Raw genomic sequence first — 12,210 nt, forward strand, 5'->3', positions numbered from 1 at the left:
ATAGATATACATATACACACATATATATATACATATATATATATATATATATATATATATATATATATATATATATATATATATATATATATGCACACATAAATACATACATTTACATGCATACATATACATACACAAATATATCATAGTGAAAGTAATAGAAATGAAACTAATATATACATACATACATACATATATATATATATATATATATATATATATATATATATATATATATATATAAAGACGAAGACGGGTATGTAAACAACAAACAGATGTATTAATTTAACGCTCGGAAAGTGAGAAAGCCTTTTACGTTTCGAGCCGACGCCCTTCGACAAAAAAAGAACACAGAAATGAACAGGGAGAGAAAATAGAAAAAGGTTTAGTGGCTAGCGATCCATCACGGCGAAGGCCGGACAGAGGGGTCACAGAGGAGAGCGAGGAAGAAGGGGAGATAAAGTAGTGGTGTGGTTGCTGAGAAGTGGTCAGTGCTAGTTGTGTGGGGTGGTGTGATGTGGTGCGGTGTGGTATGGTGTTGTGTGGTGTGGTAGTGTTGTAGTGTGAGGGAGGCGAGAGTGGGGGAAGCAAGGGTGGGGTGTAAGGTATGGAGTGGGGTGGGATAGGATGTGTAGGGGTGGTGGAGTTGGAATGTGTAGGGTGGGGTAACGAGGGAAGGGTGACGATGAAGTGAGAGGGTGGAAGGGAGAAGGTGGGTAGGATTGAAGAGCGGAAGTAGGTGCTAGAGGAAGTAGGTGCTAGAGGAAGTAGGTGCTAGAGGAAGTAGGTGCTAGAGCAAGAAAGGTGGGGTGGGTGGGAGTAAGGAGGTGTGAGAGGAAGAGAGGAGAGGGGAGGAGGGTTAGATGAAGAAGGGATGGGAGTTGAGCCTAGTGAAATTATTAATAGTTAATAGTGACTATTAAAACTGAAAGTATTATCTCACATTACAACAGAGATGCTATTGTTTCACTTTTGACACGTAATACTGAAATAATGTAAGAGATATGAGATTGCTCCGGGTTCGCATTAGGCAAGAAGTTGCAATTTTTTAGGCCCAAGACATTGCATGGACCCTAAGTAAGGCATGTGTAAAATTTGAATGAAATCTGTTGGGTAGTTCTTGAGTTTTGGTGATGCACGCATACAAACACATACACACACACACACACATTCTCAGTTATATATATATACACACATATATATATATATATATTATATATATATAAACATAAAAATATATATATACATATATATATATATATATATATATATATATATATATATATATATACATACGTACATACATACATACATATATATATATATATATATATATATATATATATATATATATATATATATATATATATATACATACGTACATACATATATATATATATATATATATATATATATATATATATATATATATATATATATATATATATATATATATATATATATATATATATATATATAGGTGTTTAGGGTAAAACTCAGCTGTTCCCCTTGAAGCACACCTGCTTATTCATTTAGTACAATCGATATATATCCATTATTATATATACAGAGGTGGGTGAGAGGGAGAGAGATTTTGAAATAAACATAAACTCATCTGACAGAAAAAAAGCAATATTGATCCTTTTACTCGCGTAGATATAAATAATGATAGTTTACAATAGAATGATTAATTTAAGGTAGAAGTATTTTATTTTTATTTTTCATTTTCATTTCTAACATAAATCGAAAACTGTATTTCAACAGTAAACATGAAGATTGTGTAATCGAAGAATTGATATATTTCTTCTTCTACTTGCAATGTTATCATATGGAGAAAACAAGAAATACGTAGTGCGATGTACACAATTGATACTTCAGAGTCCAGTTGTACGTCAAGAGGCAATATACTAATGAGACGCTTCATATCTCCTCCAGAATAAAATGAGGAAATATAGCTGCTGCTTCAAAAAATTATCAAAACTTATTCCAGGTAAGAACATTATTTTAATTACGTCAAATATAGTTATTTTTATTCGTTCGGAATGGAAGATGTAAGATATGAGGTGTAGCGCACCATCACATATATGTATGTATGTATGTATGTATGTATGTATGTATGTATGTATGTATGTGTGTGTGTATGTGTTTGTATGTATGTATGTATGTAGGTAGGTAGGTAAGTAGGTAGGTAGATAGGTAGGTAGGTATGTATGTATGTATGTATGTATGTATTATGTATGCATGCATGCATACATGTATGTACAAGGTGTCTCCTAGAAGTTTTGAGACGTTTTCAGGAGACAACATTTACTAATTTCATGCAACTACAAAACTCTAAATTAGAGTTTTGTAGTTCTATGATTAGAGTTTAATCGCCTTCAGAGTTGGATCTTCTGACTTGAATGCACTTGTATCACTCCAACCACTTTATGAAGGCCCCATGGAAGCCCTCCGTAGCCAAGGTATCCAAGGCCTTTATTACAGCCTCCTTTATCTTTCTTTCAGAGCGGAGAAAGCCGAAAGTTACGGGAAGCAAAGTCAAGACTGCAAGGAGGGTGAGGGCCAGTTCTGAAGCCCAACTCTATCAAGTAGTTGGTTACCAGGATGAAATTGTGGACTGATGCACTGTCCTGGTGTAGGTGCCTTGGCCTTTTGCTACGAAATTTCTTCCTGAATTCCCTCAAAACTTCCACAAAGTACTCTTTGTTGACCGTTTGGGCAGAAGGAACCCAGCGAATGTGGATGGCACTCTTACTATCGAAAAAGGGGATCATCATGACTTACTTTATTTGTCCTCTTGTGTCAGCAAAAAATAAGAGCTCAGCTCGTATAAGTTTGTCCATAAGCTGTTTGGAACATTTCATAAGTTTCTGTAGCATTTATGCCGAGTTTAAGGCAAAACTTTATTGCAAAGCGAGCTTCTAAATTGTCTTCACATCCCGACTGCCTTCTGCAAACAAGTCAGCTGTGATAAGCAGTATTTAGCAGAGAGTGTTCAAAGTCCTGTTACGGCCGTCTTCTTCAATCTGGAATAACAAAAGTTGGCAGTTCAACTTAATAGATGTATAGTAATGATATACTAAAGTTACAATAATCTAGGACAGTTATAAATGCCTTGCTTCAAAAGACCTCAAAACTTCTGGAATGCACCTCGTAAGTCCTTCGTTATATTTTTTTTAATATTTCATCAGTGGGAAAAAAACAGTTTCTCGCCTAGAAACAAGACTCTTTCACAAGGAATTTAGACATCAAATAGTATTATGCATGTATGTATGTATGTATGTATGTTTGTATGTATGTATGCATTATGTATGTATATATGTATGTATGTATGCATGTATGTATGTATGTATGTATGTATACAATTACATATATGTGCCCAAGCGTACATGTATGCATGTAAAAATGTATGCCTGTATATATATATAAGTGCAAGTGGGTGCAGGCATGAGTGTCATTGTGCACGTGAATCTTATCATATACTGAACTTAATGAATGTTTTACATATTCTGACAGTTCCATTCACAGATTGTAGCCGCAATCTTCTGATTAGAGCTACTCTTTCTGGTTTTGTGAATCCCAGTTTCTCAAGACTGGTAATAATGCTTGTTAATCACGCAGCCGTGTGCTCCAAATGGTAGAAATCTAAAGTTACACTCTGGATGGAGTACCTGCAGATTTTTCATCAGTTCAGCATATATATTCTCCTTTTCACTAACATTTAACATTTTCCAGGGAACTTATTTCAACTGTAGTGCATAATTTCTTTCTTGTCCCAGATTATTATATCTAGTATGTTATACTTGCCTTTTATTGAAGCTTTGATAGGGACCCTCTACCAGTATTCTTTCGAATTATGTGTGGTTACGTCCTCTACAACATTATAGCTTCTCCTCAGATTTGTCCTTTCTATAAATTGCATTATATAGCATTCTAACCGTAACATTAAATCTTGTAGGTAGGTAATAGTCTGAAGACATTTTCGAAAAGCTATATATATCGGATGTCGTCCATAATGTTGATTCCAGAAAACCGTACCTAGCTAGTTTATCATCATTCCTATTTCTTTGGTGCATCAGGCATGTTTTTCGCTTTCCTGCTACTTTATTGCAAAAGCATATCCTTCAAAGTAAGAACTAGTACTTTGGTTGTTAATCCAGGATAGACTGCTCTGGTTGTCAATGTTGCTATTACTTTACAGCTTCTTCGGAATATAGTCATGCATGACTTTTGCTGATATCTATGCAATCCCTCTTTTGATAACCTGTCGTAGCAGTGTCATACAACTTCTCTGAATGTAAATCCTCGGACATCGGTCAAGGAATACTTTCGAAGGAGCTCCTTTTCAACTCCTATGATGTTATTGCCCTCTTGTATGCAAAGTAGATCTACGGTAGAACTTTGACATTTGGTAGTTAGCAGTTGTTGTCGAAGGGATATGATGCAACATTAAAAGGCTGTTAGGACCTCTGCCATCTTATTTTTGTTTGCAGTAAAGGAGGTCTACATCACTGTCGATGTGTAAATTCCTGTAACGTGTAAAATTTCTAGTTTTAACATAAATAGCCCGTGCTAAGCACTTAACAAACCTCGTGCTAAGCACTTCGTCCAGTTCTTTCGTTCTTTCCTTAGACGTCCTCTATGGAGTAATTAACTAGTAAAACTTTAAACGATAAACATCAAGCTAGGGTATATATAGGAAGCACTAAAGACTTCAAAAAACGATGTAGAATACATGTAAATTCCTTTAATAAGTTAAAACATAAAAATTCTACGGTGTTAACCAGGTGCATACACAACTCAAATTACACAACATTAATTATACATTGTTTTAGTCAATCATGGATGAGGCCCCACCATATAATACGATTACTAGCAGATGTCGATTGTGTATAAAAGAATCATACATTATCCTTCGCATGTTTAATTCCACAGTTTTAAATAAGTTTTCTGGCGCTATTCATTCCTGAAACCTTAGACACTATTCAACTTTCATGAGACAATTTAAATTCGACTTGGCAATATTTTCTGTTGCACAATATATCGCCAATACAAATATAAATTTTAAGAAAGTCAATAGGCAATCTAATTTTTCTCCTATCAGCCCTCATAAAAACTTCCATAATTTACATAGCTTTATCCGATCTTCTATAAGGCATCAAATTATCTTATACCTGGTAAGGGACTAAATCCATATCTAGCATAAACACTATTTTTCCCTGATGTACTCCTGAAACGATCGTTGAAACACCTTATTTTCCCCTAACATGTTACCCAAAACTCTGTTTAATGCCTATTACTTTCTCCCTATTATATTTTGAATTTTTAAAAAACGTCTTTTTTCTATATTTCATTATTTTTATCAACATCCTATTATTATAATGTTTAAATATCTATATATCTATATGTCCATGTATATTTTTTGTATTAATATTTTTATATTTCTATATTTTTATATAGGACAGTTCTTGTTTTATCTTAATTAAACCCGTATATGTATGTATTAATCGTAGTCTGATTTGAACCTTTTCTGTTGTATCTATTTTACCTGTCTAGCGCTTCAGGTTTGACTTGAGCACTTCTACGCTATATTTTTCGAAAGACAATTATAATTATATATATATATGTTCCCATCATGATTGAGATGTTAGAGATATGAGTAAAAGGTTAGTGCTTGGCAAATTTAGAAAGCCACCCATGGTGCTGAGTCCTCTTGCCAGACATAGGGTCTTCCAGCAGCCACCCTCGTCACCTAAGGCAGCACTACCTCCTCCAGGCACTTGATGTAGCCTCCGTGTTGAGTTTGAGGCCGTGTAAGAAGATGAATAGAGGCATAACGTCGTCATGACTAGTGATCACTCCAAACACCATGATGTTGACTGGATGTTTGCTTTTTATTACTCTCGGTACATGTTTTGGAGACACGGCATGTCAACAGTTGTTCTGTGTTCACCATCTGTTCATATTGGAGCTTCCGGCGTGAATGCCAAGCAGTATAGCATGTCGTTTCCAAATTTCTGGCAGAGTGAATTGTGTCATGGTGCTGGTTTTCTCACAGACCGTGCCCAACTGACTACTGTGTTGTCAACAATATCAAAAACAAACAATACGCATGCGCGAAATTGAAAATATAAAATGGTGACAATTTAACCATCCCACCCTGTATATATTCCCAAAATAAAAAAAACAAAGATGAGGAGAAAGAACAAATAGGTTGTATTAAGCTGGCGATCATGAGAAATAGAAGTCTTTAACGAAACGTTCCACAGAAAGGATAGATGAGGAGAAAGAAAAGATGGGGAGAAATAACGTGTCTGGGTTGAACGGTCAAGGCATGCTGAAGTGACCAGAAGAGGAAGAAGTTGGATGACAAGTGTGACGACAGTTGTGTAGGTAGAGAAGGAGAGATTTATGATTAAGCATGTTGATGGAATGAGAGACAGAAAGTAAAGAAGGAAAGACAAGTTAATATATATATATATATATATGTGTGTGTGTGTGTGTGTGTGTGTGTGTGTGTGTGTGTGTGTATAAAGAGAGGAGAGGAGAGAGAGGAGAAAAATAGCTATGTGTGTGTGTCAGTGTGTGTGTGTGTTTTTGTATGTTGGCTATGTATATATTTATATGTTTTTGATTCTTGTCTTATTCTCCCCTACAGCTGGCTTTATAGCATTTATGCTTATTTCTTATGGATTTTCTCATAAGAAATCTGTCGAAAAATCCATACGCTGTTTCAACCTAACAAATGAAAGTTGTCTACGGTGTTTGCCTCAAAGTGCCCGTCATATTGTTCCAGAAAAGAAAACATTATGCCTTAATCTTGCAGGACGTCTAGGAAATAATCTCTTCCAGATCGCCTCGGTTTTCGGTATTGCTAGAGCAAAAGATATGCATTTCACTTTAAAATACAGTCCACAACTGAATCATTTGAAAGAAATCTTCAAGATAGAATCTTTGCTGGTGAATATATCATGTCCAAAATATCTTATTTCAGATGTGAAACATTGTAGCTTCAATAATGTCATTTTGAGATACCCGAACGATAGAGATTATTTGATGTTTGGTTATTTCCAATCTTGGTTATATTTTTTCTCCGTTGAACCAGAAATTCGAACTATGTTTACTTTTCAATCAAAAATACGCGATGAAGCACAAAATATTCTGAGGAATATAACCCAGTTTCATCGCCAAAGATATTCACTAACAAATAACAACTCCATGACATACATTGGTATTCATATTCGAAGAGGCGATTTCTTGAGAGAAAAAAACGTAAAATTTGGATACAAAACTGCACCAGCTCTATATTTTGAAAACGCTATGGCATATTATCGGAAGCAGTTCACAAATTATATATTTATCGTCTGCACAGACGATATTGAATGGAGCACAAAAAATCTTGGGCACAAATCTACTTATTATGTGCACGAAGCATTTTATATTGACTTCGCTGTATTATCAATGTGTAATCATAGCATTATTTCTGTGGGAAGCTTTGGCTGGTGGTCAGCTTGGCTGGCTAATGGTCAAACAGTCTATTATCCACATCCATTCGAGAAAAATACCCGCCTCGAAACTAAATTCAGTTCTCATACACGTGACTATTTCCCTTTAGATTGGATTCCTATTGACATTTAAAATTAAACGATTAAACATATTGTTATTGTTGCTATTGCTATTATTTATTATTATTATTATTATTATTATTATTATTATTATTATTATTATTATTATTATTATCATCATCATCATCATCATCATCATCATTATTAATACGGCGAGCTAGCAGAATCGTTAGCACGCTGAATGAAATGCTTAGCGGTATTTTGCTCGTCGCTACGTTCTAAGTTCAAATTCCGCCGAGGTGGACTTTGCCTTCATCCTTTTGAGGTCGATAAATTAAGTATCAGTCAAGTATTGGGGTCGATGTGATAATAATAATAATAATAATAATAATAATAATAATAATAATAATAATAATAATAATAATAATAATAAGTTTTCTATGTTAATTTGTGATGCACGTCTGATTCCTTCCTCTATGAGTTGAACTGGGTAGTGTCTTAAGAAAAGTTAAACACAGTAACACACATTCCCCGAAAATACTACCGTACATATCCACATACAACCCCAGAAACAAAGAAGCCTTCACCATCATCACCCAAAACATACCAATGCTACATAAGGACCCCAAATTGAAGGAAATTTTACACACACACAAAATCATCAAAAGCCACAAACAACCAAAATCACTGAAAAAGATCCTCACAAAGGCAAAATTACTTTCCGAAACAACAGATGCGAAAGTAAACAAATGTGGTCGACCAAATTGTGCAACATGCCCAAACATTCTAGAAGGTTCAGAATTCCTCTTCAAAGAGGGACACAAATTCAAAGTTAAATCTAACTTTACTTGTGCCTCAGAAAATCTTATTTATGTAATAAGATGTTCGGGCTGCCACGAGAACTACATAGGGTCTACAGGATTATCGCTCAGACGTAGATGCACTCTGCACCGCCAGCAGATTGCACACCCAGAATACTGAATGATACCTTTTAGTGATCATATTGAAAAATGCGCAAAACAAATGCTACCACAATTTATAATCTTTCCTTTTTATCAATGTGCCATTAAAACACCAACACAGATTAGATTAAATAAGGAAACCTTTTTCATTCAAAAATACAAACCCAAACTTAACCATTGCTAACACATTTAAATAAGGAAATTCATCACCCCACTGAGAAAAAAAGGGGGAAAAAAATATAGAACAAAACCATGGTAAATTAATCAAATTCTACCACCTCCTAGATTTCGATTATCTCCCCTATACCGGAAGAAATCCCTAATTACCTCCCCCTATCTAGAACTCTTCTTTCTCAGACTGGAACGAACACGACACAATGAAGTAGAGAAATTTGAAAAGACAACACGAAACCGGTTATTTCTCAAAATACAATGTTTATATACCAAAAAGATTTTATAACATTTTTCTAACATTTTTCTTACATTTTTCTGACATAATTTAAATATATACTTTAATCATGTAACACAAGCCTTCTGTAGTTTTTTCACTCTTATCTTTTATACATCCAACCACGTGCTTTCACATACCAACTTTCTCATATATATAAGTATTTAAAAACACTTTGACTCACCTTCATATGACTTTAAAATTTCGTGGGTGCGTAAAAGACGTCTATCGCATCCGACATTTGAACATCTGATGACACAGACGTTTTCTTACAAAACTTTGAGTCACATGAGTTAAATAGTTATTTCGTACATGCAACTCAAATGAAACGTGTTGAGTGTTACTTTCTTTCATTTGTTTACTCATTCATGTATGCATACATGCGCACGTGCAACCATGAGGTCCCGGGTTCGATCCCACTGTGTAGCATATTGAGCGATTTTGAGTCGACCCATATTTTGTAGGATAGACGTAAACTATATAGAAACCTGTAATTCACGACGTAAAACCCTGCCATATTGACTCTGCCTAAGAAACACGTCAAAATTACGCCATGTACCATAATTCAAGGATCAGTTCAGTCGAATAACTGAATACTCGATCAAAACTGATCGAGAACCAGCCATATACCTTACAATAAAAATTTTTGATTTATTAAAAGTTTTTAATATTATCTCTACATCTACAGGACGGATCATAATTGTTCGCGACTGAGAGAACGAACTAAGCTCAAAATTCAAGTATTCTCCGAAACTGGCATGCCTTCAAGGAAAGGCAGGTTTATTGCCTGGAGATAGTAGAACTGTCGTAGACACATGTTTCTGGCTCAATAGCTTTCTTCAGAATGGGAATCATCCGAGCTAATCTCCAGTAAACAAAGGACTTAGACTTATCAAAACAGAGTAGAAAACAGTAACAGTCTTGGTAAATTGCATAATTTGTAAAATCATTGAGTCAAAGGAAATAAATTAAAGTGACAAGTGGCATGTGCCTGAAAAGCTTAGACGAATAGCAGTAAGTTAAATACTTTGCAACAATAAGCCTGTCCCTTTCCTTAATGGCATGTAAATTTTAGAGAAAATTAACTTTTCAGATTATCTCTCCTTTTGAATTGAATCTGGTCATAATTATCATTTAGTAACTTTGATACATCTTCCAGAGAATAATTTTAATAAATCAAGAATTTTTATTGTAAGGTATTTCATGTACTAGTATTTGTCTAGGTTATCCAGGTGCATGACACTACCCTCTTCGATTTATTTCTCTTGGCTCATTTTCGTTATATATATATATATATATATATATATATATATATATATATATATATATATATATATATATATATATATAAGAAGGGTGCTGAAAAGTTCCTGGCTTTAAGGGTATCACGAAAGGCCAGGTTTGAAAGGGTATCACGAAAGCCCAACCTTTCGAATTTTTTTACAGGACTTAGAGAACTTAAATGAGCAAGTAATAAGTGTGTAAATCTGAGAGGTGAGTATGCTGAGTAAAATCATAATAATCTGATCCTCCCATATTTTCTTTTACATGAAGGCAGGAACTCTTCAACAAATCCTCGTGTAGCGTTCAGTATACAAATATTTTTTTCACGTCTGGCCTACAGCCCTTCTTGTTTCGTTTTCCTGTCGTGTTTTATGTTTGCCACTTAATTCCTCCGCATTACAAATTTAATTTAATTTAATTTAATTTGCTTCCGCGGGAAGAGCTATTCTAACAATGCGTCCTGCCTAACTCTTCGAAACGCTTAGTTTAGAATAGGGGCAGCTGATGAAGGAAATATTCTCTATGTGGCCTGTTTGTTTTCTGTGCTCTGTTTATGTTGTTTTTCATTTTATCCACGTTTTTTGTGACGTCCTGTACCCACATATGCATCTATATATACATGTAGATGTAAGTTTGTACATACATGTACATATATATGCATATACTCTCTCACACACACACACACACACACACACACACACACATCATCATCATCATCATCATCGTTTAACGTCCGCTTTCCATGCTAGCATGGGTTGGACGATTTGACTGAGGACTGGTGAAACCGGATGGCAACACCAGGCTCCAGTCTGATTTGGCAGAGTTTCTACAGCTGGATGCCCTTCCTAACGCCAACCACTCAGAGAGTGTAGTGGGTGCTTTTACGTGTCACCCGCACGAAAACGGCCACGCTCGAAATGGTGTCTTTTATGTGCCACCCGCACAAGCCAGTCCAGGGGCACTGGCAACGATCTCGCTCGAAAATCCTACAGGAGCCAGTCAGGCGGTACTGGCAACGGCCACGCTCAAAATGGTGCATCTCATGTGCCACCCGCACAAGAACCAGTCCAGGGGCACTGGCAACGATCTTACTTGGCTTGCCGGGTCTTCTCACGCACAGCCCATTTCCAAAGGTCTCGGTCCGTAGTCATCGCCTCGGTGAGGCCCAATGTACGAAGGTCTTGCCTCACCACCTCAGCCCAGGTCTTCCTGGGCCTACCTCTTCCACGGGTTCCCTCAACTGTTAGGGTGTGGCACTTTTTCACGCAGCTATCCTCCTCCATTCTCACCACATGTCCATACCAGCGCAATCGTCTCTCTTGCACGCCACAACTGATGCTTCTAATGTTCAGCTTTTCTCTCAAGATACTTACACTCTGACGGGTATTCACATTGACATTACACATCCAACGGAGCATACTGGCTTCATTCCTTGCGAGCTTACGTATGTCCTCAGCAGTTACAGCCCATGTTTCACTGCCATGTAGCATGGTTGTTCGTACGCATGCGTCATACAGTCTGCCTTTTACTCTGAGTGAGAGTCCCTTTGTCGCCAGCAGGGGTAAGAGCTCTCTAAACTTTTCCCAGGCTATTCTTATTCTAGCAGCTACACTTTCAGCGCACCCACCCCCACTACTAACTTGGTCGCCCAGATAGCGGAAGCTATCGACTACCTCTAGTTTTTCACCCTGGAATGAGATAGAAGTTGTTTCCTGTTTGTTTGCAGTCTTTATTGCACCTGAACATCTGCCACAAACAAAAACTAACTTGCTAGTTAACCTGCCTTTGATGTTGCTGCACCTCTTATGTGTCCATAGCTTGCACCGGGTACATCTTATAGAGTTACTACCTACTCCTTTTCTACATACTGAGCAGGGCCATCTACCTGAAGGGGTTTGTGTTTTATCTACCTTCCTACTTATTAGGATTTTGGTTTTAGCTAGGTTGACTC

General features: G+C 36.2%; 1 protein-coding gene across 2 annotated transcripts; it reads left to right on the forward strand.

The window, feature by feature from the left end:
* The first annotated feature begins 1,631 nt into the window (after nucleotides 1-1,631).
* LOC106869239 (galactoside 2-alpha-L-fucosyltransferase SEC1) lies at nucleotides 1,632-7,668 on the forward strand. 2 transcript variants are annotated; one of them, XM_014914891.3, is made up of 3 exons: nucleotides 1,632-1,990; nucleotides 2,506-3,153; nucleotides 6,659-7,668. In XM_014914891.3, the coding sequence occupies exons 2-3, from the start codon at nucleotides 3,111-3,113 to the stop codon at nucleotides 7,636-7,638; spliced, it is 1,023 nt and encodes a 340-aa protein (XP_014770377.1). In that variant the 5' UTR covers nucleotides 1,632-1,990; nucleotides 2,506-3,110; the 3' UTR covers nucleotides 7,639-7,668. The 2 variants fall into 2 exon arrangements, with proteins under 2 accessions (XP_014770377.1, XP_014770376.1); XM_014914890.3 differs by lacking the exon at nucleotides 2,506-3,153 and having other exon boundaries at nucleotides 1,651-1,990.
* The last annotated feature ends 4,542 nt before the right edge of the window (nucleotides 7,669-12,210 follow it).

This window comes from Octopus bimaculoides, chromosome 2 (genome assembly GCF_046866305.1).
Source record: "Octopus bimaculoides isolate indiv1 chromosome 2, ASM4686630v1, whole genome shotgun sequence".
NCBI classification, from domain to species: Eukaryota; Metazoa; Mollusca; class Cephalopoda; order Octopoda; family Octopodidae; genus Octopus; species Octopus bimaculoides.